This window comes from Danio rerio, chromosome 4 (assembly GCF_049306965.1).
Source record: "Danio rerio strain Tuebingen ecotype United States chromosome 4, GRCz12tu, whole genome shotgun sequence".
In the NCBI taxonomy this organism is placed as follows: Eukaryota; Metazoa; Chordata; class Actinopteri; order Cypriniformes; family Danionidae; genus Danio; species Danio rerio.
In genome coordinates this window covers 48925653-48949950 of record NC_133179.1, presented here as the reverse complement: position 1 = coordinate 48949950, position 24298 = coordinate 48925653, and the positions used below count along the sequence as shown (strand labels likewise).

At 40.1% G+C, this 24298-nt stretch overlaps 1 protein-coding gene and 23 non-coding genes across 26 annotated transcripts in view; all 24 read left to right on the top strand.

Moving 5' to 3' along the window:
• On the top strand, positions 1 to 74 carry trnat-ugu (transfer RNA threonine (anticodon UGU)). The gene has a single exon. It is a non-coding gene; the product is annotated as a tRNA-Thr (tRNA).
• LOC103910934 (uncharacterized) overlaps positions 1 to 23659 on the top strand; it is a 151101-nt gene extending 127442 nt beyond the window's left edge. For 2 of the 3 annotated variants that reach the window (XM_073947919.1, XM_073947918.1), the window contains one exon: positions 21611 to 23659. In XM_073947919.1, the coding sequence (XP_073804020.1) occupies positions 21611 to 22491 (881 nt within the window). In that variant the 3' untranslated portion in view covers positions 22492 to 23659. Of the gene's footprint in view, positions 1 to 15507; positions 15569 to 15912; positions 16056 to 21610 lie in introns of those variants that run through there. The other variant, XM_068219892.2, reaches the window with a different exon arrangement.
• Positions 261 to 334, top strand: trnat-agu (transfer RNA threonine (anticodon AGU)). Its single transcript has one exon. It is a non-coding gene; the product is annotated as a tRNA-Thr (tRNA).
• On the top strand, positions 1603 to 1676 carry trnat-ugu (transfer RNA threonine (anticodon UGU)). The gene has a single exon. It is a non-coding gene; the product is annotated as a tRNA-Thr (tRNA).
• trnat-agu (transfer RNA threonine (anticodon AGU)) lies at positions 1863 to 1936 on the top strand. Its single transcript has one exon. It is a non-coding gene; the product is annotated as a tRNA-Thr (tRNA).
• trnar-ucu (transfer RNA arginine (anticodon UCU)) lies at positions 2370 to 2458 on the top strand. Its single transcript is given in 2 exon segments — positions 2370 to 2406; positions 2423 to 2458. It is a non-coding gene; the product is annotated as a tRNA-Arg (tRNA).
• On the top strand, positions 3205 to 3278 carry trnat-ugu (transfer RNA threonine (anticodon UGU)). The gene has a single exon. It is a non-coding gene; the product is annotated as a tRNA-Thr (tRNA).
• trnat-agu (transfer RNA threonine (anticodon AGU)) lies at positions 3465 to 3538 on the top strand. The gene has a single exon. It is a non-coding gene; the product is annotated as a tRNA-Thr (tRNA).
• On the top strand, positions 3812 to 3885 carry trnai-aau (transfer RNA isoleucine (anticodon AAU)). The gene has a single exon. It is a non-coding gene; the product is annotated as a tRNA-Ile (tRNA).
• trnar-ucu (transfer RNA arginine (anticodon UCU)) lies at positions 3972 to 4060 on the top strand. Its single transcript is given in 2 exon segments — positions 3972 to 4008; positions 4025 to 4060. It is a non-coding gene; the product is annotated as a tRNA-Arg (tRNA).
• On the top strand, positions 4807 to 4880 carry trnat-ugu (transfer RNA threonine (anticodon UGU)). Its single transcript has one exon. It is a non-coding gene; the product is annotated as a tRNA-Thr (tRNA).
• On the top strand, positions 5067 to 5140 carry trnat-agu (transfer RNA threonine (anticodon AGU)). The gene has a single exon. It is a non-coding gene; the product is annotated as a tRNA-Thr (tRNA).
• Positions 5578 to 5666, top strand: trnar-ucu (transfer RNA arginine (anticodon UCU)). Its single transcript is given in 2 exon segments — positions 5578 to 5614; positions 5631 to 5666. It is a non-coding gene; the product is annotated as a tRNA-Arg (tRNA).
• On the top strand, positions 6413 to 6486 carry trnat-ugu (transfer RNA threonine (anticodon UGU)). Its single transcript has one exon. It is a non-coding gene; the product is annotated as a tRNA-Thr (tRNA).
• On the top strand, positions 6673 to 6746 carry trnat-agu (transfer RNA threonine (anticodon AGU)). Its single transcript has one exon. It is a non-coding gene; the product is annotated as a tRNA-Thr (tRNA).
• Positions 7181 to 7269, top strand: trnar-ucu (transfer RNA arginine (anticodon UCU)). The gene is given in 2 exon segments: positions 7181 to 7217; positions 7234 to 7269. It is a non-coding gene; the product is annotated as a tRNA-Arg (tRNA).
• On the top strand, positions 8013 to 8086 carry trnat-ugu (transfer RNA threonine (anticodon UGU)). Its single transcript has one exon. It is a non-coding gene; the product is annotated as a tRNA-Thr (tRNA).
• On the top strand, positions 8273 to 8346 carry trnat-agu (transfer RNA threonine (anticodon AGU)). Its single transcript has one exon. It is a non-coding gene; the product is annotated as a tRNA-Thr (tRNA).
• trnar-ucu (transfer RNA arginine (anticodon UCU)) lies at positions 8781 to 8869 on the top strand. Its single transcript is given in 2 exon segments — positions 8781 to 8817; positions 8834 to 8869. It is a non-coding gene; the product is annotated as a tRNA-Arg (tRNA).
• trnat-ugu (transfer RNA threonine (anticodon UGU)) lies at positions 9616 to 9689 on the top strand. The gene has a single exon. It is a non-coding gene; the product is annotated as a tRNA-Thr (tRNA).
• trnat-agu (transfer RNA threonine (anticodon AGU)) lies at positions 9876 to 9949 on the top strand. The gene has a single exon. It is a non-coding gene; the product is annotated as a tRNA-Thr (tRNA).
• On the top strand, positions 11219 to 11292 carry trnat-ugu (transfer RNA threonine (anticodon UGU)). The gene has a single exon. It is a non-coding gene; the product is annotated as a tRNA-Thr (tRNA).
• trnat-agu (transfer RNA threonine (anticodon AGU)) lies at positions 11480 to 11553 on the top strand. Its single transcript has one exon. It is a non-coding gene; the product is annotated as a tRNA-Thr (tRNA).
• trnar-ucu (transfer RNA arginine (anticodon UCU)) lies at positions 11982 to 12070 on the top strand. The gene is given in 2 exon segments: positions 11982 to 12018; positions 12035 to 12070. It is a non-coding gene; the product is annotated as a tRNA-Arg (tRNA).
• Positions 23660 to 24298: the final 639 nt, after the last annotated feature.

Genomic DNA, 24298 nt, shown 5'->3' with positions numbered 1-24298 from the left:
GGCGCTGTGGCTTAGCTGGTCAAAGTGCCTGTCTTGTAAACAGGAGAACCTGGGCTCAAATCCCAGCAGTGCCTTAGTCCAGGTGTTGCGTGTGCTTGTTTTATAGAGCTCACCGGAATGAATTATAAAATTGTATAGCTTTGAGGCGTAATGAATAGTGCGACAAAAAGAGTTAAACAACCTCTTTGCTTGCCATTTTAAGACTTGCTGTCTTTTTTTAGTCTCTGTGTGCAAAAACGTCTTCCCACCTATTCAGCGTTGGCGCTGTGGCTTAGTTGGTCAAAGCGCCTGTCTAGTAAACAGGAGATCCTGGGTTCAAATCCCAGCAGTGCCTTATGTACAGGTTTTGTGTTTGCTTTTGTTAAGAGTAACGAGTGTTTACGCAGCATGATGTTTAGCAGTCGGTTTCTGAACAAAACTCAAATCCTTAAGAACGCTGCTCGTTCAAGAGGGCTTTGGACGATGCCTTTATGTAGCATAGTGTGGTAATGCCTAACCAATTGGACTTTAATATTTCAAGTCCAGACATTCCCACATGCAGCGCTACCGTTGTTAGTTTTTTTTTTTTTTTTGGAATTAAAAATTTAGCCTGTGTCAAGGTCGTTTGGCGCTGTGGCTTAGTTGGTCAAAGTGCCTGTCTAGTAATCAGGAGATCCTGGCTTTGAATTCCAGCAGTGCCTTGTCCGCAGTTGGCTGTTCTTTCATGGGCCAGAGAGTACTAAAAAGTGCTTTCTGTTAAACAGTTCTAGACGAAGCAGAGCACTTAGGCTCTGTGGCGCAAAGGATAGCACATTGGACTTCTAGGCTGTGAGCTAAGCCATTCAAAGGTTGTGGGTTCGAGTCTCACCAGAGTTGCAAGCTTTGCTCTTTTTCTACACTGACTTAAGGTGTGGTGCGTTTCTAACATTTTAGGCATCTGTCCATCCCGTTTTGCTTCTTTCTTTCATTGCGCAGTGCAGGCTCAGATACTAGGGGTACTCTACAATAAAGCCGATGACTTAATTGAGCTGTTTTAAATAAGGGAGATTAGAAAACGGTGTAGGGCCTAGTGGGCTTGAGGAATGACTCGTCGGCAACCTGTGGTTTTGGGGAAAAGTAACTGCCACCTATTGTTGGGATCACGCCTTTTGGATTTGTCGTACAAGAGCCTCTTTATGCATGTGCAAAGTAACTGAGTAGAAAGCACAGTAATTTTTGCTTCCCCCCCCACTGTCTTAGATGAAACTGCGTTTGGAAGTATCGTATCCAGAGGTTTTTTCTTTTAGTGTTAAGACTAAGTTGAACAGAGCACCTGTCTTGGGAACAGCAGGTGCCAGGTTCAAATCCAAACTGCACCTTTCCCTCAGATTATGGGAGAGTGGCTTTCTGATCTGAAACTCTTTCAATGGCCGATAGCATATGTTTGTCCTGATTTCCATTTTCCGAGCTGACTCTGGGTTTGGGTGACATGGTCAGGCTTGAGACATGATCATCCAGACTCTAAAGGACCGCGTCCGGCTTGTCAGCATTTTCTGCATCCTGACATGCTGGTTTTTGTTGTGAATTATTTTTTCTTCTTCGATTTTTGTTATCGGGCAAATGTCTCTTACTGTGAATTTCTGTGGCGCTGTGGCTTAGCTGGTCAAAGCGCCTGTCTTGTAAACAGGAGATCCTGGGCTCAAATCCCAGCAGCGCCTTAGTCCAGGTGATGCGTGTGCTTGTTTTATAGAGCTCACCGGAATGAATTATAAAATTGTATAGCTTTGAGGCGTAATGAATAGTGCGACAAATAGAGTTAAACAACCTCTTTGCTTGCCATTTTAAGACTTGCTGTCTTTTTTTAGTCTCTGTGTGCAAAAACGTCTTTTCTTCTATTCTGCGTTGGCGCTGTGGCTTAGTTGGTCAAAGCGCCTGTCTAGTAAACAGAAGATCCTGGGTTCAAATCCCAGCAGTGCCTAATATACAGGTTTCGTGTTTGCTTTTTGTTAAGAGTAACGAGTGTTTACGCAGCGGGATGTTTAGCAGTCGGTTTCTGAACAAAACTCAAATCCTTAAGAACGCTGCTCGTTCAAGAGGGCTTTGGACGATGCCTTTATATAGCATAGTGTGGTAATGCCTAACCAATTGGACTTTAATATTTCAAGTCCAGACATTCCCACATGCAGCGCTACCGTTGTTAGTTTTTTTTTATTTTTTGGAATTAAACATTTAGCCTGTGTCAAGGTCGTTTGGCGCTGTGGCTTAGTTGGTCAAAGTGCCTGTCTAGTAAACAGGAGATCCTGGCTTTGAATTCCAGCAGTGCCTTGTCCGCAGTTGGCTGTTCTTTCATGGGCCAGAGAGTACTAAAAAGTGCTTTCTGTACAACAGTTCTAGAGGAGGCAGAGCACTTAGGCTCTGTGGCGCAATGGATAGTGCATTGGACTTCTAGGCTGTGAGCTGAGCCATTCAAAGGTTGTGGGTTCGAGTCCCACCAGAGTTGCAAGTTTTGCTCTTTTTCTTCACTGACTTAAGGTGTGGTGCGTTTCTAACATTTTAGGCATCTGTCCATCCCGTTTTGCTTCTTTCTTTCATTGCGCAGTGCAGGCTCAGATACTAGGGGTACTCTACAATAAAGCCGATGACTTAATTGAGCTGTTTTAAATAAGGGAGATTAGAAAACGGTGTAGGGCCTAGTGGGCTTGAGGAATGACTCGTCGGCAACCTGTGGTTTTGGGGAAAAGTAACTGCCACCTATTGTTGAGATCACGCCTTTTGGATTTGTCGTACAAGAGCCTCTTTATGCATGTGCAAAGTAACTGAGTAGAAAGCACAGTAATTTTTGCTTCCCCCCCACTGTCTTAGATGAAACTGCGTTTGGAAGTATCGTATCCAGAGGTTTTTTCTTTTAGTGTTAAGACTAAGTTGAACAGAGCACCTGTCTTGGGAACAGCAGGTGCCAGGTTCAAATCCAAACTGCACCTTTCCCTCAGATTATGGGAGAGTGGCTTTCTGATCTGAAACTCTTTCAATGGCCGATAGCATATGTTTGTCCTGATTTCCATTTTCCGAGCTGACTCTGGGTTTGGGTGACATGGTCAGGCTTGAGACATGATCATCCAGACTCTAAAGGACCGCGTCCGGCTTGTCAGCATTTTCTGCATCCTGACATGCTGGTTTTTGTTGTGAATTATTTTTTCTTCTTCGATTTTTGTTATCGGGCAAATGTCTCTTACTGTGAATTTCTGTGGCGCTGTGGCTTAGCTGGTCAAAGCGCCTGTCTTGTAAACAGGAGATCCTGGGCTCAAATCCCAGCAGCGCCTTAGTCCAGGTGATGCGTGTGCTTGTTTTATAGAGCTCACCGGAATGAATTATAAAATTGTATAGCTTTGAGGCGTAATGAATAGTGCGACAAATAGAGTTAAACAACCTCTTTGCTTGCCATTTTAAGACTTGCTGTCTTTTTTTAGTCTCTGTGTGCAAAAACGTCTTGCCTTCTATTCTGCGTTGGCGCTGTGGCTTAGTTGGTCAAAGCGCCTGTCTAGTAACCAGGAGATCCTGGGTTCAAATCCCAGCAGTGCCTAATATACAGGTTTTGTGTTTGCTTTTTGTTAAGAGTAACGAGTGTTTACGCAGCGGGATGTTTAGCAGTCGGTTTCTGAACAAAACTCAAATCCTTAAGAACGCTGCTCGTTCAAGAGGGCTTTGGACGATGCCTTTATATAGCATAGTGTGGTAATGCCTAACCAATTGGACTTTAATATTTCAAGTCCAGACATTCCCACATGCAGCGCTACCGTTGTTAGTTTTTTTTTATTTTTTGGAATTAAACATTTAGCCTGTGTCAAGGTTGTTTGGCGCTGTGGCTTAGTTGGTCAAAGTGCCTGTCTAATAAACAGGAGGTCCTGGCTTTGAATTCCAGCAGTGCCTTGTCCGCAGTTGGCTGTTCTTTCATGGGCCAGAGAGTACTAAAAAGTGCTTTCTGTACAACAATTCTAGACGAGGCAGAGAGCTTAGGCTCTGTGGCGCAATGGATAGTGCATTGGACTTCTAGGCTGTGAGCTAAGCCATTCAAAGGTTGTGGGTTCGAGTCCCACCAGAGTTGCAAGCTTTGCTCCTTTTCTTCACTGACTTAAGGTGTGGTGCGTTTCTAACATTTTAGGCTTCTGTCCATCCCGTTTTGCTTCTTTCTTTCATTGCGCAGTGCAGGCTCAGATACTAGGGGTACTCTACAATAAAGCCGATGACTTAATTGAGCTGTTTTAAATAAGGGAGATTAGAAAATGGTGTAGGGCCTAGTGGGCTTGAGGAATGACTCGTCGGCAACCTGTGGTTTTGGGGAAAAGTAACTGCCACCTATTGTTGAGATCACGCCTTTTGGATTTGTCGTACAAGAGCCTCTTTATGCATGTGCAAAGTAACTGAGTAGAAAGCTCAGTAATTTTTGCTTCCCCCCCACTGTCTTAGATGAAACTGCGTTTGGAAGTATCGTATACAGAGGTTTTTTCTTTTAGTGTTAAGACTAAGTTGAACAGAGCACCTGTCTTGGGAACAGCAGGTGCCAGGTTCAAATCCAAACTGCACCTTTCCCTCAGATTATGGGAGAGTGGCTTTCTGATCTGAAACTCTTTCAATGGCCGATAGCATATGTTTGTCCTGATTTCCATTTTCCGAGCTGACTCTGGGTTTGGGTGACATGGTCAGGCTTGAGACATGATCATCCAGACTCTAAAGGACCGCGTCCGGCTTGTCAGCATTTTCTGCATCCTGACATGCTGGTTTTTGTTGTGAATTATTTTTTCTTCTTCGATTTTTGTTATCGGGCAAATGTCTCTTACTGTGAATTTCTGTGGCGCTGTGGCTTAGCTGGTCAAAGCGCCTGTCTTGTAAACAGGAGATCCTGGGCTCAAATCCCAGCAGCGCCTTAGTCCAGGTGATGCGTGTGCTTGTTTTATAGAGCTCACCGGAATGAATTATAAAATTGTATAGCTTTGAGGCGTAATGAATAGTGCGACAAATAGAGTTAAACAACCTCTTTGCTTGCCATTTTAAGACTTGCTGTCTTTTTTTAGTCTCTGTGTGCAAAAACGTCTTCCCTCCTATTCAGCGTTGGCGCTGTGGCTTAGTTGGTCAAAGTGCCTGTCTAGTAAACAGGAGATCCTGTGTTCAAATCACAGCAGTGCCTAATATACAGGTTTCGTGTTTGCTTTTTATTAAGAGTAACGAGTGTTTACGCAGCGGGATGTTTAGCAGTCGGTTTCTGAACAAAACTCAAATCCTTAAGAATGCTGCTCGTTCAAGAGGGCTTTGGACGATGCCTTTATATAGCATAGTGTGGTAATGCCTAACCAATTGGACTTTAATATTTCAAGTCCAGACATTCCACCATGCAGCGCTACCGTTGTTAGTTTTTTTTTTTTTTTTTTTTTGGAATTAAACATTTAGCCTGTGTCAAGGTCGTTTGGCGCTGTGGCTTAGTTGGTCAAAGTACCTGTCTAGTAAACAGGAGATCCTGGCTTTGAATTCCAGCAGTGCCTTGTCCGCAGTTGGCTGTTCATCATGGGCCAGAGAGTACTAAAAAGTGCTTTCTGTACAACAGTACTAGAGGAGGCAGAGCACTTAAGCTCTGTGGCGCAATGGATAGTGCATTGGACTTCTAGGCTGTGAGCTGAGCCATTCAAAGGTTGTGGGTTCGAGTCCCACCAGAGTTGCAAGCTTTGCTCCTTTTCTTCACTGACTTAAGGTGTGGTGCGTTTCTAACATTTTAGGCTTCTGTCCATCCCGTTTTGCTTCTTTCTTTCATTGCGCAGTGCAGGCTCAGATACTAGGGGTACTCTACAATAAAGCCGATGACTTAATTGAGCTGTTTTAAATAAGGGAGATTAGAAAATGGTGTAGGGCCTAGTGGGCTTGAGGAATGACTCGTCGGCAACCTGTGGTTTTGGGGAAAAGTAACTGCCACCTATTGTTGAGATCACGCCTTTTGGATTTGTCGTACAAGAGCCTCTTTATGCATGTGCAAAGTAACTGAGTAGAAAGCTCAGTAATTTTTGCTTCCCCCCCACTGTCTTAGATGAAACTGCGTTTGGAAGTATCGTATACAGAGGTTTTTTCTTTTAGTGTTAAGACTAAGTTGAACAGAGCACCTGTCTTGGGAACAGCAGGTGCCAGGTTCAAATCCAAACTGCACCTTTCCCTCAGATTATGGGAGAGTGGCTTTCTGATCTGAAACTCTTTCAATGGCCGATAGCATATGTTTGTCCTGATTTCCATTTTCCGAGCTGACTCTGGGTTTGGGTGACATGGTCAGGCTTGAGACATGATCATCCAGACTCTAAAGGACCGCGTCCGGCTTGTCAGCATTTTCTGCATCCTGACATGCTGGTTTTTGTTGTGAATTATTTTTTCTTCTTCGATTTTTGTTATCGGGCAAATGTCTCTTAGTGTGAATTTCTGTGGCGCTGTGGCTTAGCTGGTCAAAGCGCCTGTCTTGTAAACAGGAGATCCTGGGCTCAAATCCCAGCAGCGCCTTAGTCCAGGTGATGCGTGTGCTTGTTTTATAGAGCTCACCGGAATGAATTATAAAATTGTATAGCTTTGAGGCGTAATGAATAGTGCGACAAATAGAGTTAAACAACCTCTTTGCTTGCCATTTTAAGACTTGCTGTCTTTTTTTAGTCTCTGTGTGCAAAAACGTCTTCCCTCCTATTCAGCGTTGGCGCTGTGGCTTAGTTGGTCAAAGTGCCTGTCTAGTAAACAGGAGATCCTGTGTTCAAATCACAGCAGTGCCTAATATACAGGTTTCGTGTTTGCTTTTTATTAAGAGTAACGAGTGTTTACGCAGCGGGATGTTTAGCAGTCGGTTTCTGAACAAAACTCAAATCCTTAAGAATGCTGCTCGTTCAAGAGGGCTTTGGACTATGCCTTTATATAGCATAGTGTGGTAATGCCTAACCAATTGGACTTTAATATTTCAAGTCCAGACATTCCACCATGCAGCGCTACCGTTGTTAGTTTTTTTTTTTTTTTTTTGGAATTAAACATTTAGCCTGTGTCAAGGTCGTTTGGCGCTGTGGCTTAGTTGGTCAAAGTACCTGTCTAGTAAACAGGAGATCCTGGCTTTGAATTCCAGCAGTGCCTTGTCCGCAGTTGGCTGTTCATCATGGGCCAGAGAGTACTAAAAAGTGCTTTCTGTACAACAGTACTAGAGGAGGCAGAGCACTTAAGCTCTGTGGCGCAATGGATAGCGCATTGGACTTCTAGGCTGTGAGCTGAGCCATTCAAAGGTTGTGGGTTCGAGTCCCACCAGAGTTGCAAGCTTTGCTCTTTTTCTTCACTGACTTAAGGTGTGGTGCGTTTCTAACATTTTAGGCTTCTGTCTATCCCGTTTTGCTTCTTTCTTTCATTGCGCAGTGCAGGCTCAGATACTAGGGGTACTCTACAATAAAGCCGATGACTTAATTGAGCTGTTTTAAATAAGGGAGATTAGAAAACGGTGTAGGGCCTAGTGGGCTTGAGGAATGACTCGTCGGCAACCTGTGGTTTTGGGGAAAAGTAACTGCCACCTATTGTTGAGATCACGCCTTTTGGATTTGTCGTACAAGAGCCTCTTTATGCATGTGCAAAGTAACTGAGTAGAAAGCACAGTAATTTTTGCTTTCCCCCCACTGTCTTAGATGAAACTGCGTTTGGAAGTATCGTATACAGAGGTTTTTTCTTTTAGTGTTAAGACTAAGTTGAACAGAGCACCTGTCTTGGGAACAGCAGGTGCCAGGTTCAAATCCAAACTGCACCTTTCCCTCAGATTATGGGAGAGTGGCTTTCTGATCTGAAACTCTTTCAATGGCCGATAGCATATGTTTGTCCTGATTTCCATTTTCCGAGCTGACTCTGGGTTTGGGTGACATGGTCAGGCTTGAGACATGATCATCCAGACTCTAAAGGACCGCGTCCGGCTTGTCAGCATTTTCTGCATCCTGACATGCTGGTTTTTGTTGTGTATTATTTTTTCTTCGATTTTTGTTATCGGGCAAATGTCTCTTACTGTGAATTTCTGTGGTGCTGTGGCTTAGCTGGTCAAAGCGCCTGTCTTGTAAACAGGAGATCCTGGGCTCAAATCCCAGCAGCGCCTTAGTCCAGGTGATGCGTGTGCTTGTTTTATAGAGCTCACCGGAATGAATTATAAAATTGTATAGCTTTGAGGCGTAATGAATAGTGCGACAAATAGAGTTAAACAACCTCTTTGCTTGCCATTTTAAGACTTGCTGTCTTTTTTTAGTCTCTGTGTGCAAAAACGTCTTGCCTTCTATTCAGCGTTGGCGCTGTGGCTTAGTTGAACAAAGTGCCTGTCTAGTAAACAGGAGATCCTGGGTTCAAATCCCAGCAGTGCCTAATATACAGGTTTCGTGTTTGCTTTTTGTTAAGAGTGACGAGTGTTTACGCAGCGGGATGTTTAGCAGTCGGTTTCTGAACAAAACTCAAATCCTTAAGAACGCTTCTCGTTCAAGAGGGCTTTGGACGATGCCTTTATATAGCATAGTGTGGTAATGCCTAACCAATTGGACTTTAATATTTCAAGTCCAGACATTCCCACATGCAGCGCTACCGTTGTTAGTTTTTTTTTTATTTTTTGGAATTAAACATTTAGCCTGTGTCAAGGTCGTTTGGCGCTGTGGCTTAGTTGGTCAAAGTGCCTGTCTAGTAAACAGGAGGTCCTGGCTTTGAATTCCAGCAGTGCCTTGTCCGCAGTTGGCTGTTCTTTCATGGGCCAGAGAGTACTAAAAAGTGCTTTCTGTACAACAATTCTAGACGAGGCAGAGAGCTTAGGCTCTGTGGTGCAATGGATAGCGCATTGGACTTCTAGGCTGTGAGCTGAGCCATTCAAAGGTTGTGGGTTCGAGTCCCACCAGAGTTGCAAGCGTTGCTCTTTTTCTTCACTGACTTAAGGTGTGGTGCGTTTCTAACATTTTAGGCTTCTGTCCATCCCGTTTTGCTTCTTTCTTTCATTGCGCAGTGCAGGCTCAGATACTAGGGGTACTCTACAATAAAGCCGATGACTTAATTGAGCTGTTTTAAATAAGGGAGATTAGAAAACGGTGTAGGGCCTAGTGGGCTTGAGGAATGACTCGTCGGCAACCTGTGGTTTTGGGGAAAAGTAACTGCCACCTATTGTTGAGATCACGCCTTTTGGATTTGTCGTACAAGAGCCTCTTTATGCATGTGCAAAGTAACTGAGTAGAAAGCTCAGTAATTTTTGCTTCCCCCCCACTGTCTTAGATGAAACTGCGTTTGGAAGTATCGTATACAGAGGTTTTTTCTTTTAGTGTTAAGACTAAGTTGAACAGAGCACCTGTCTTGGGAACAGCAGGTGCCAGGTTCAAATCCAAACTGCACCTTTCCCTCAGATTATGGGAGAGTGGCTTTCTGATCTGAAACTCTTTCAATGGCCGATAGCATATGTTTGTCCTGATTTCCATTTTCCGAGCTGACTCTGGGTTTGGGTGACATGGTCAGGCTTGAGACATGATCATCCAGACTCTAAAGGACCGCGTCCGGCTTGTCAGCATTTTCTGCATCCTGACATGCTGGTTTTTGTTGTGAATTATTTTTTCTTCTTCGATTTTTGTTATCAGGCAAATGTCTCTTACTGTGAATTTCTGTGGCGCTGTGGCTTAGCTGGTCAAAGCGCCTGTCTTGTAAACAGGAGATCCTGGGCTCAAATCCCAGCAGCGCCTTAGTCCAGGTGATGCGTGTGCTTGTTTTATAGAGCTCACCGGAATGAATTATAAAATTGTATAGCTTTGAGGCGTAATGAATAGTGCGACAAATAGAGTTAAACAACCTCTTTGCTTGCCATTTTAAGACTTGCTGTCTTTTTTTAGTCTCTGTGTGCAAAAACGTCTTCCCTCCTATTCAGCGTTGGCGCTGTGGCTTAGTTGGTCAAAGTGCCTGTCTAGTAAACAGGAGATTCTGTGTTCAAATCACAGCAGTGCCTAATATACAGGTTTCGTGTTTGCTTTTTATTAAGAGTAACGAGTGTTTACGCAGCGGGATGTTTAGCAGTCGGTTTCTGAACAAAACTCAAATCCTTAAGAATGCTGCTCGTTCAAGAGGGCTTTGGACGATGCCTTTATATAGCATAGTGTGGTAATGCCTAACCAATTGGACTTTAATATTTCAAGTCCAGACATTCCCACATGCAGCGCTACCGTTGTTAGTTTTTTTTTTATTTTTTGGAATTAAACATTTAGCCTGTGTCAAGGTCGTTTGGCGCTGTGGCTTAGTTGGTCAAAGTGCCTGTCTAGTAAACAGGAGATCCTGGCTTTGAATTCCAGCAGTGCCTTGTCCGCAGTTGGCTGTTCTTTCATGGGCCAGAGAGTACTAAAAAGTGCTTTCTGTCCAACAGTTCTAGAGGAAGCAGAGCACTTAGGCTCTGTGGCGCAATGGATAGTGCATTGGACTTCTAGGCTGTGAGCTGAGCCATTCAAAGGTTGTGGGTTCGAGTCCCACCTGATTTGCAAGCTTTGCTCTTTTTCTTCACTGACTTAAGGTGTGGTGCGTTTCTAACATTTTAGGCATCTGTCCATCCCGTTTTGCTTCTTTCTTTCATTGTGCAGTGCAGGCTCAGATACTAGGGGTACTCTACAATAAAGCCGATGACTTAATTGAGCTGTTTTAAATAAGGGAGATTAGAAAACGGTGTAGGGCCTAGTGGGCTTGAGGAATGACTCGTCGGCAACCTGTGGTTTTGGGGAAAAGTAACTGCCACCTATTTTTGAGATCACGCCTTTTGGATTTGTCGTACAAGAGCCTCTTTATGCATGTGCAAAGTAACTGAGTAGAAAGCACAGTAAATTTTGCTTCCCCCCCACTGTCTTAGATGAAACTGCGTTTGGAAGTATCGTATCCAGATGTTTTTTCTTTTAGTGTTAAGACTAAGTTGGCCAGAGCACCTGTCTTGGGAACAGCAGGTGCTAGGTTCAAATCCAAACTGCACCTTTTCCTTCAGATTATGGGAGAGTGGCTTTCTGATCTGAAACTCTTTCAATGGCCGATAGCATATGTTTGTCCTGATTTCCATTTTCCGAGCTGACTCTGGGTTTGGATGACATGGTCAGGCTTGAGACATGATCATCCAGACTCTAAAAGACCGCGTCCGGCTTGTCAGCATTTTCTGCATCCTGACATGCTGGTTTTTGTTGTGTATTATTTTTTCTTCTTGATTTTTGTTATCGGGCAAATGTCTCTTACTGCGAATTTCTGTGGCGCTGTGGCTTAGCTGGTCAAAGCGCCTGTCTTGTAAACAGGAGATCCTGGGCTCAAATCCCAGCAGCGCCTTAGTCCAGGTGGTGCGTGTGCTTGTTTTATAGAGCTCACCGGAATGAATTATAAAATTGTATAGCTTTGAGGCGTAATGAATAGTGCGACAAATAGAGTTAAACAACCTCTTTGCTTGCCATTTTAAGACTTGCTGTCTTTTTTTTGGTCTCTGTGTGCAAAAACGTCTTGCCTCCTATTCAGCGTTGGCGCTGTGGCTTAGTTGGTCAAAGTGCCTGTCTAGTAAACAGGAGATCCTGGGTTCAAATCCTAGCAGTGCCTAATGTACAGGTTTTGTGTTTGCTTTTGTTAAGAGTAACGAGTGTTTACGCAGCGGGATGTTTAGCAGTCGGTTTCTTAACAACACTCAAATCCTTAAGAACGCTCCTCGTTCAAGAGGGCTTTGGACGATGCCTTTATATAGCATAGTGTGGTAATGCCTAACCAATTGGACTAATATTTCAAGTCCAGACATTCCCACATGCAGCGCTACCGTTGTTAGTTTTTTTTTTTTTTGGAATTAAACATTTAGCCTGTGTCAAGGTCGTTTGGCGCTGTGGCTTAGTTGGTCAAAGTGCCTGTCTAGTAAACAGGAGATCCTGGCTTTGAATTCCAGCAGTGCCTTGTCCGCAGTTGGCTGTTCTTTCATGGGCCAGAGAGTACTAAAAAGTGCTTTCTGTCCAACAGTTCTAGAGGAAGCAGAGCACTTAGGCTCTGTGGCGCAATGGATAGCGCATTGGACTTCTAGGCTGTGAGCTGAGCCATTCAAAGGTTGTGGGTTCGAGTCCCACCTGATTCGCAAGCTTTGCTCTTTTTCTTCACTGACTTAAGGTGTGGTGCGTTTCTAACATTTTAGGCATCTGTCCATCCCGTTTTGCTTCTTTCTTTCATTGCGCAGTGCAGGCTCAGATACTAGGGGTACTCTACAATAAAGCCGATGACTTAATTGAGCTGTTTTAAATAAGGGAGATTAGAAAACGGTGTAGGGCCTAGTGGGCTTGAGGAATGACTCATCGGCAACCTGTGGTTTTGGGGAAAAGTAACTGCCACCTATTGTTGAGATCACGCCTTTTGGATTAGTCGTACAAGAGCCTCTTTATGCATGTGCAAAGTAACTGAGTAGAAAGCACAGTAAATTTTGCTTCCCCCCCACTGTCTTAGATGAAACTGCGTTTGGAAGTATCGTATCCAGAGGTTTTTTCTTTTAGTGTTAAGACTAAGTTGGCCAGAGCACCTGTCTTGGGAACAGCAGGTGCTAGGTTCAAATCCAAACTGCACCTTTCCCTCAGATTATGGGAGAGTGGCTTTCTTTTTTTTTTTTTTAACACTTTTATTGTTTCAGAAAGGTGTGATACATTCTTACTGTATTTGTAACCAAATACCAATCAAAGAACTCCCGCCCCATCCCGACTTTCAAAATAAAAATTAAAAACTAAAAAAAGAAAGGAATAGAAAAAAAAAATGCATTCTCATGCGAGGAAAGTAATACAAAAACAAATAAATAAAAATAAAGATTAACTAAAATAAACTTAAAGATAAAAATAAAAAGGGCAATTTTGTTAAAAATTAAAAATATATAAAAAATAAATACCATTAAAAAATTGACATTTCAACATATACATTCCAGTGAAAGTATATTAAAGTTAGTCATTACAAACACAGTGTATTTTAACAGTCACATTGTTTGGGATTACTAAACAGTCAGTGCACTGTTATTTAAAAAATGAAGGAAGAAGTCCCAAATCTTGTAGAATATGTGCATTTTTTGTTTGATTGAATAAGTCAACCTTTCCATTGCTATACAGGAAGACATTTCCTTAATCCAGAGTGACAAAGATGGAGCATGAGTACTTTTCCAGTGAATGGCAATCAGGCACTTTGCATGTAATAGACACAGATTTATAAACTTCTGTTCATATGACTTCAGCGATAAGGCAGGTGGGAAAAGACCAAGGATACAGATTTTAGGGCAAACAGGGATTTCTTTACCAATAGTTTTAGAGATTACACCAATTATTTCTTTCCAAAAGAATTGCAAGTGCTCACATTGCCAAACACAATGGAACAGTGTGCCCTTGTAAGTCAAACATTTTCCACAAATGTCCAGAATATTTCTATTAAATTTATTTAACATTTCTGGTGTTATATATGTTCTCATTACCCAATTACATTGGATTAATTTAAAACGGGTATTGATTGATAATGTTTGCGCTTGAAGACAACTTTCTTCCCATTCATTTTCTGTAATATCTATTTGAAAGTCTTCAATCCAAGCCAGTCTTTTATGATTTGTAGATTCTTTGGAAGCATTAACAAATTTGCTATATAGTATAGAAATTTTGTATTTGGCACTGAGATCTTTAACTGCAATTTCTTCTAAACTACTTAGGGTCGGACACTGATATGAATGATTTTCAGATCTTATAAAATTACGGATCTGAAGATACTTAAAAAAATGAGACTGAGGAATTTTATATCTTTCCTTTAAGGTTTCAAAGGACATCAATATATTATCTTCATAAAGATCTGATATCTTTTGCAAGCCTTTCTGGAACCACAGCTTAAAAGCCTTGTCTGATTTCCCTGGTACGAATAATGCATTACCCCAAATGGGAGAGAATTTAGAAAGTACCGGGGTTTCTCCCAGCTCAATCTGTGACTCATGCCATGATAAAATAGTGGCTCTCACAAATGGGTTAGATGTATTTTGTTTGAGTTTCTTTAAAGAATCAGAGTGTAAATATGTGTCAAGACTCAAATTGCCTGTACATTTTTTTTCAATCTGTATCCATGGAATGCTAGGTGAGCCAGCAAACCAATAACATGCAGAACATGTTAACACGGGTCCACAACCACAGCAAGGCATGTTTTAATTGACAAATATATTAAAACAGACTGCTTCATTTGAAGTTCTGAGTAGCTCAGTTAGATAAGTTGATTGATACGTGTGCTAAACCTTTTCACTACACGGGTTCGAATCCTGTTAAAGACATGTAAATTCTAATTATTTTTTTTATTTACTTTGGTTATATACTGTTCTGCTACACAGATATTAAAATCAATAATGCACACAATGACACTGACACCAAGTAATAAGAATCTTTATTTGGTATGGACATGTTTTGTTGCTGTGAAAAAGTGACGAATCTGCCAATCTGCAAACGTGAATAGCTTACATCTGGAAAGGGACACCAGTTAACACGGTCACCAGTTAAACCGTAACACCGGTCAGGTGTCGTGTCGTTGCTCCGTTTCCATGACAACGCTCTCTGCTGCAGTGCTTGAATGGAGCTCGGTATTGGACACTTTAAAGTCACGCAGCATTTACATAAACAAATGTTTATAATGTTTATATAATTATATGTTTACATAAACAATTCATAAACATATTTAATAATGACATTTAATATTAAATCTTGATTTTTAAACTTAATTTTGTTTTGTTTTAATAATAACCTGTTATATTTAAAACCTCTTGTAGTTTTATTTACAAAACTTTGCTTTTATTAATAACTATATTTTTATTTAGTGCCTCATTCGTTTAAAATGTAAAAAGTGTTAAACAAAAGTACTTATATCACGTACAGAACAGCCAACAACATTAAAAACATCACCGGGTGGGCCATCGGTTAGCCACTGGTGTCCAGACGGCGGTCCACCCACGGTAATCCGCTGGTGGCGTGCCACCCAAAAAACGCCGGTGGGCCGACATAACTTTTAGAATGGGCGGCTTGCCGCTGGTAAGCCGATGGCGGTCCGCCCATATCAAGTCGCTGAATTTGTGCCGACCAAAAAACGCCGACGGTCCGCCAACTCATTGTTTGCTGGGTATGTATTGTAAGGAAACACCAAAATGGAATGTTTGCATATTGTATCGAACCAGAATCCGTAAAACATGTTATACTGTCTTGTAGAAAATATTCAGCTGAACGAGAACAATTACAGAAAGTACTTAAGAACATGACATTAAAGCACATATTGAGTCTGTCTGGAACAAGTTCAACAGTTAAGGCAGTTATAAAGTTTCTGAAAATAACACAGCTAGCAAATAGGATTTAGGTTAGGTCCTTATTTTTTATTTTTTAATAAATATACACTATATAAATATATTTATACATCCCTAATGATCATATCTCAGTCCAGAAGGTGGCAGTAATGCACTAAGTTTGCAAGCTGCCAATAAAATACCACAGAAGAAGAGGTGGCAAAAAGCAAAACAAAAAAGACCTTTATTTTGGCGTGGCGTGTGACGTCATCAGGCAGCGCCGCTACTGCGCCATGATTTAACTGGAGAGAGGTTTGTTCTAAAACTTTTACAGATATAAACCGATTTAAAGTTAAAGTTCTAAAGTTTTAGGGTTTTATACGATGCTAAATTATGTTCCTGCTGTTGGAAATATTATTTTAACCCTTTATACAACGTAGTATTATTTTATTCTCAGCGAGGGCTATTGTTTGAACAATGTAACAAAAGTGTGTAATATGTGTTTTGATGAAACGTTTTGCAGGATTTAATTTTGTTATTTACTGTCATTAAAAAAAACTGTTGGAGCAAGTATTGAAGAGAAGTTATTTTGTTTCTGTTGATTGTTTTATTTATTTTAAAAAGGACATTTTTATTGTTTTGTTCATTTTTAACAGGATTAAGTGTCCAAACACAGAGAAAAACTCCTGCTGAAGTGACTGATCTCCACACTGTTATAAAGATGGCGTTTATTAAAGTGAAGATGTGAAGATTGAAGAAACATCCACAGTCAAACAGGGAGATCTGCAGGAACAAACAGGTTGGTTTTCATACTGATACATTTTTTTAATAATAAGAATACTAAATTAAGTCCTAAGTGTGCTGCCTAGTTCTCCTAAACGCACATTCACTCATTGAAAGACAGAAATAAGTTTCTTCCATCACTTGTTCTTACATCTTTTGTCATTCTTTTATATATTATTAGTCTCCCATTGTCTCTACCTCCTTAAGGCTATTGCTTTTCTTGTTCCCCTACTGTGTGTTAAGCATCCATGATCACTGGCACTTTATCAAATTAATTAAAATAATAAATAAATAAAAGGTTTAACTGAGCTGACGATATTTGACCAACAGTATTCTCATAGAAGACTCAAAATTTTAGGCCTTAAAAAGTCTTAAATTAACTGAAATGTTGTGCTGTAGATCTTAACTCTTTTTAAACAAGTCTTCATTTTCCTTTGTTCATGATTTGCTACTCAATCTGGTCAAAACCCATACAATCACCAACAATCCATCTCAATGAAACTTTAAACTTTTTATTAAAAAGGTCATTTTAACCTTATTTATCATAATGGTTTAATTATTTTCTTTACAATAACGTTTGTTTAAACGTGCTCCATGTATTTACTGCTGAGGACATTGACATGGACAGATTGTTGTGCATATATTTAGTTTATTATATTTTTTAAAACGTTGAAAATATTTGTTAATTTTTTTATTATCATAAAGAAAGTTTATGTTGGAATACAAGTTAAGCTGGCTTGTTTTTACACAATATTAGTTTTTATTTATTAAAGAAATGTCTAAAATTAAAAATATATATATTATTAATTTATTATTGTATTATTAAATGTATTCACTTGTAATATTTGTTTGATGGGGCAAATAAAAACCTTTTCAATCTGGGCCATTTGAAAAGTTCTTTAGCCTTTAGCCCTTTATGAGTCCAAAATTTCATTCATAATGGTCTTAAAAATGTCTTAAGAAGTCTTACATTTAACTTGGTAAAACTCACAGAGAGCCTGGTTTACAGTATGTCAAAAAATGTGGATGCCCCTAATATTAAACATGCTGAATGAAATGGACACTAAAATAATAAATTATTATAAACATTGTACAGTCTCAAAAATAGGCAATGTTGTTCATGTACCAGCAGGTGGCGCCATTGGAATCTTTTTGCTTGAGAATTTTTTAAAGGGCCATGAAACCCCCTCGTTTCAGCAGGGTGTTTTCACACCTCTACTTTGGAAAAAGTCCGAAAAGTGGGCGTGTCCAGCTCTGTTTAGGGGGGAGTGTCGGAGGAAGAAAAGTGGGATGGTGTGGGAGTGTCTATTTGGGCACGCGCGAGTTTCAGAGTCAAAATACACACACACACACACACACACACACACACACAGAAGAAAGTGATGGTGTTTAACCTACATGGACATCTGTAGTCGAATTATTTGCCAAATTATTAAATGTTGGACTTTAACTGCAGTTTGGCTCTTTCATTCAGGGAATTCATTCATGCCCCTCGCGACACACGAGATATTTGATTCGAGGAGCTGCTCTAAGCGTGTATTTTTCATGCAATGTTTTATACCGCACGGCGAATGAGAGAAAAAAACCCTCTGCATTTCCCAGAAACTTAGATGCACACGACAGGTAGCGTCGGAAAGCCGCGCGTGTTATTCCGGTCACTAAATGCGGTAAAAACCCTACACGAGGTTAAAGTTTGGTTGTGGTGCTAACGTGTTTACACTCTGTGCAATAGTTTGTTAGATACGAACAAACTGAATAAACAAAGAGCACTGGTCGCTCACTTACCAAATCTGTAGAGACAGGACAATCACCAGCAACTAGAGCCGCGTCTTTATGAAGAGAAGACAACAAACGAATCCAGATCTCAGCGTTTGCAGATGAGAACAGCTCTCAGGTAAACAATAATCCTCCTTGGACACGTAAGTTATTGTTGTCGCGCGTCGCGTACACTGTTAATCCACACGTGAGTCTGAGCTCTCACAGAGAGAAAATGAAAACGAAACTTAACTGCAGCAAACTATAAAAGCAACACTTCACGCTTGTTTTGCCAACACAACGTGGCGTCTCTGTCCTGAAAACACGGTGATAGTAATGAATATTAATGAAGTTGCACAATAGAGCGCGCTGATTGGTTTGACCCAAGCCTTACTCATGCATTAATGCATCACACTGTAAGACGTAATAAGACTCACTCTGGCACAGACGCCCAGTCTGCACGCTGGAATACACGCTATTATGTCATGACCGTGACGCAGCTTCAAAAATTCGTTACAAACTAGAAGTACGAATTTGCTTGAAATAGCGCAAAAACAACCAATTTACCCTTTTTAGTGAAATATAGGTGTCCTAATAGTGTTTTTAGCAGTGTGGGACACATATACGACTGTCAACAGCTCAAAAAATGTGTTTTGGTGTTTCGTGACCCTTTAAGGAATACATTTTTAGATCCTAAAAACAGTGTTATGCTGCTTAGGCATGGAACGATAACTGCTTTCAAAGTTTACCGCAGTTTGGAAAAGTCAAGGTTTTAAAACCGCCAACATTTTCTGCTGTACCGTTCCTACAGTACATGTAAGGTTTTTTTTATGTTTTGTTTTAAGTTTTTTAGGACAACAGTAACTCCAGCAGAAAAGATCTCCAAAGATGCCATTTTAAATCATAAAGAAATCTGTGATTCATATGAATGATTTAACCTGACATGTTTACTGCTCCAAAATATTTTATATGTTTCTCAGAAGAAAATTCATTTTAGGTTATCATACCGTCAGAATCTTATACTGGCCCATGCCTAATGCTGCTTGATGTTGCAAAGTCATATTTTCTCATTTTATTATTTTTCTTTGTATAGACATGAACACACTTATTTGTAGAGCAAGTAGCCGTTTATTATTCTTGGTCATTTCTCCAAAAGACAACTGAAGTTCTAAAATAATAGCATATGAGATCAGGTCACTACTATAACATGATTGACAATTTTTGTATGTCGCTGTTTGTCATTGTACTCTGTTTATCCTGAGAGCTGATGCTGATTTTTTTAGGGCTTTTCACACTTCAAATTGTTAACCCTGGGTCATTCTAACCCTGGATAAATTCTGGGTTATTTGTAGTCACCTTCCACACTGCTCATGCTATACCTGGGGTTAAAAAATAATCCTGGGTGTTCATTAACAGACAGTTTACATTTGTAAACCCTGGGTTATCATTATTATTTGTATATTTACGTTGTCACAAATTGTTAACACGTGGTCATTCTATTCCTGGATTAACAGAATCCTGGGTTATCTGTAATCACGTTCCACAATGATCATCAGGCTTATTTTGGAAAGTCAGTTTATTATTGGCGGATTCAGTTTCATTAATCAAATTTACGATAGTTCAAACTCAGTTACTCTGGCAACTTATGCTGGGAATCTAGCCTAGTTTAGGGCAGGTTAACTCTCAGGAGTGAGTGTCTTTTGTTACTTGTTCTCATTTATTTTGTAATTACTAGTCCTCACAGTATTCTCATAGAAGATATCTGCAATTACAGTGATAAGAGTTGACTTGGTACTTTCTATTTGCATATGTCACGTTGATCACAATTCCAACTTCTTTATGGGCTTAAACTTGTTTCTAGAAGATGTTACTAGTTCTCACAGATAATATCTGCGCTAGAATTACATCATTATTATCATAACTAATTACCAGGGCTATTGTGTTTAAACAGAGTTTTTGCGAGTCAAAAAATGTCTTAAATTACAAAATTTAAATTTCTGGCCTTAAAATGTCTTAAATTTACTGAAATATTGTGTTGTAGGTCTTAAATGTTTTTTTTTTTTAATCAAGTCTTTATTTTCCTTTTTTCATGTTTTGCTACCCAATCTGGCCAAAGTGCATACAATCACCAACAACCTATCTCAACAAACAATTTTTTATTCAAAAGGTTGTTTTAACTCTATTTATTATAACAGTTTAATTATTTTCCTTACAATAAAATTTGTTTAAACGAGCTCCATGTATTTACTGCTGAGGACATCAACCTGGACAGATTGTTGTACATAGATTTAGTTTATTATAGTTTTTAGAACTTTTAAAACATTTGTTCATTTGTTTATAATTATTATAAAGAAAGTTAATGTTGGAAAAAGTGTATGGATACAAGTAAAGCTTGCTTGTTTTTACAGAATATATAAAATCTTTTGTTACAAAATATCTCAAATATAATTTTTATAATTTATTTAATATTATATTAATACATGTTTTAAATGATAATATTTTTTGAAATGGCAAATAAAAATATTTCCCATCTGGGTCATTTGAAAGATTGTTTAGCCTTTTATGAATCTAAAATTTCATTCATAATGGTCTTAAAAATGTCTTTAAAGGTCTTAAATTTAATTTAGTAAAACCTGCAGAAACCCTGGTTTAAAGCATGTCCAAAAAGTGGATGCCCCCAATTTTAAATATGCTGAATAAAATGGACAAAAAAAATTAATTATAATAAAACATTGTACAGTATTTTAAACCATATGATGTTTCTGTAGGACAACATGAGGCAAAACAAACAAATTATAGTGGAACAATATTGTTTAGCATTGCACTGACTACAACTGGCCAACAAACAAGTCTAATAATCCTGGTTTATCTGTAAAATCCACACTGCTCATGCTTTACCTGTGGTTAAAATATAATCCTGGGTGTTTATTAACAGATGTTTCACATTGGCAAAACCCGGGTTAACAAAATCATTTGTATATTTACGTTGCCACTGTCCCTGATTGGACAAACAGCAGTTGACCTTTTTAGATGGCATTTCTGCATCTTGTCGGGGATTTCAAATGTCAACATGTAGGTCTTCAGATAAGCCTCAGGACATGCACAAAGGCAAGAAAACAATGTACAGTATAATAGAATTTACTATAGAATGGTTAAAAACGTAATATTTATATAAAATACAATTACAACTTGTTACATTCACCTCGGTTAAATTCCAGTACATCATTTTTTAATTGTAGCTTTAGAACGTTATAACATCACTAAAAGCAGCATCAAAGTAGTCTTCTTTCAGTCACTCCACCTCTTCACAGAGATTGTCAGCCTGATTTGGTGTATTAATCAACTACCAAGAGTTCTGGAACTGAACAATAATGATGTTCCTGATGCTGGACATCCACTGGCACAGGATCCTCATCAATTTAAAAGTAAATCTCCCTTTTTTGCCATGCTCTGATGCGTTTAGGTTTCGCCGCTATTAGATTTCGCTGTAGAACACGCTATGCTGAAGTAAAGAGTCTGACTGATTTTCTACCGGAAACATGGCAGCAGAGTTTGTGCACAGTCTATTTACTATAACCTCTAGGTTAAGCAGCTTGGACAAAATTTACATTGTAAAAGCACTAGATAAATAAAGATGAATTGAATTGGATCTGATTAAATGTGGACAAAACGCAATATAATCTGATTTATTTTGCATTTAATGTGCATCAATATTACAGTGTGTATAGCCAATTTTTCCAGTGTCTTTTCACTTTTCAGCTTTTGATGAAAGTTATTAAGACTCAATGAAAACTAATGTTATGTTATTCATTTTAGACCTAATTGAAGAGAATGAGGGGAGTAAAGAGGAGGAACATCATGTCAAAATTGAAGAAAAAAATAATTTACAGACTGATGGTTTTTTGAAAAGGAGAGACAAGAATCATTTCACCTGCACTCAGTGTGGAACGAGTTTTGGAAGAAAAAGGGATCTTAAGATTCACAGGAGGATCCACACTGGAAAGAAACCATTCACATGCACTCAGTGTGGGAACAGTTTTAACAGCTCATCACACCTTAATCAACACATGAGGATCCACACTAGAGAGAAACCATTCACATGCACTCAGTGTGAGAAGAGTTTCAGCCAATCATCAAACCTTAATCTACACATGAGGATCCACACTAGAGAGAAACCATTCACTTGCACTCAGTGTGGGAAGAATTTCAACCAATCATCAAATCTTAATCGACACATGAGGATCCACACTGGAGAGAAACCATTCACATGCACTCAATGTGGGACGAGTTTCATCCGCTCATCATCCCTTAATCTACACATTATGAGCCACAATGGAGAGAAACCATTCACATGCACTCAGTGTGGGAAGAGTTTTAATCGTTCATCACACCTTAATCGACACATGATGATCCACACTGGAGAGAAACCATTCACATGCACTCAGTGTGGAATGAGCTTCAGCCAATCATCAAACCTTAATCTACACATGAGGATCCACACTGGAGAGAAACCATTCGCATGCCCTCAGTGTGGAATGAGTTTCAGCCAATCATCAAACCTTAATCTACACATGAGGGTCCACACTGGAGAAAAACCATTCACATGCCCTCAGTGTGGGAAGAGTTTTAACAGCTCATCACACCTTAATCGACACATGAGAATCCACACTGGAGAGAAACCATTCACTTGCAAATAAGCCGCAGTCACACTGGACTTTTCTCCCCATAAACTTCTATTCATAGCACGCGAATGCGTCAGACTGGAAACGCAAGTTTGTGCGTCACGTTTCGCAGTTCACTGCCTTGTAAAGTTCAAGCTTGGTAAACTCTGACCTGTGAAATTGCATCACTTGACTTTATAAGACCAATCGAAGATCAAAACATGACCTCTCTGGACAGTTAGTAAAATATAGACGAATCGCTCACTTAATGTCTAATCATCTTGTTTAATCCCGCCCCTTTTCGCAGCGACATTCAACAATATTTTGCATGCTCAAACTCTAGTGAGACTGGAGCTTCGGTGTGGAATGGGTTTCAGCAGCTCCTCAGACCTTTATTAAACACATGAAGACCCACACTTGAGAGAAACCATTTACATGGACTCTGTGTGAAGTTTTAATTGATCAGCAAACCTTAATGAACACATGAAGATCCACACTGGTGTTAAAGAGTATTTGTGCTTTGAGTGTGAGAAGACTTTTATTACAGCTCCAAAGTTGAAAATGCACCAGACGATTCACACTGGAGAGACCATACAAGTGTTCACACTGTGACAAGAGGTTTAATCAGATAACACATATGTTAACAGAAATCTCAGCTCCTTCACCACAACAGACAATCACAGCAACTGCATTACTGCTGCCGCTGCATTAATCCAACTTTAAATCTCACATTCCATTCCTCATTAAAAAAAAAAAAAAAACCTCAGATACTTGAACTCAGTTTGGGGTAAGGACTCTCCGTCAAACTGGAGATGGCCACCTTTTTCCAGTCAAGCACCATGGTTTCTGACTTAGAGGTGCTGTTCTTTCCCTGCCATGTCACACTCAGCAGCAAACCGTCCCACTGCAGGCTGCAGGTCCATGTCCTATGAAGCCAAAAGGACAATGTTATCCGTAAATGGCAGAGACACTCCTAGCCTGCACCTAAAATTCTATCTTTAAAAAAATTATTGAGATCAGCCTCAACAATAACACAATTACAAAACAAAATGAATAAATAGATGAATAGATATTGTAATGGTGGAATGGAGAGTAGGATGGCTTGACCCATAAACCAAGATGGAGCTCTCTCAGGAGGGATGAACCAGTGCACGAGTCTCAGACTAAAGGCGTAATAATGAAATAAATGCTAAGCAAGCCCCAACCCTGGCTGTTGCGATGTACTCCTATGCAACCTAGAGTGCTTATTGTTCCAGAGAAATTAACAGACTAAATTATCAAACTGTTTTAAAAATTGTAAAGAAATGTTTACATGGATATAGTGAAGTAGAAAAGTAACTTAAGGAAAGCAATTTACGTTGAGTTTGCTAGTTTGTTTTTTGAGTACCTCAGAGCAGTGGTTCCCCTTCGTTTGGGGAACTTCAGTGCAATTAAGTGGATTTGATCTTTGTGAAAATCCACGAAAGGGGGGGGGGGGGGGGGGGATTTGGTTCAGAAGCCCCTTGTCTGAAAGAGTATTGAACAGACCAATGAATGCAATGAATTAGCAGCGTAAGCTTGCGCAGGTGTGCTTATATGCTGGGATAATAAGCAATGAAGCACACCTGGAGCGAGCAAACGCCATCCTTTTTGCTTCAGAGACTTTCTCATCGAGTCGATAAGGGTTCCTCCTGCTGTGATCCAGCGATTCCGAGCGAACGAGAGCATTCTCCCTGTCCAGAGTGTGTACACGCAGCGGCAGACTGTCGAGCTGGGTTTTCTCCCATGCCTGGCGTTCTTTGGGTCTGGTCCTCCAGAGCGGTGCGTATAAAGTTGCAAACTTCACAGAAAGAGCAACACAGTC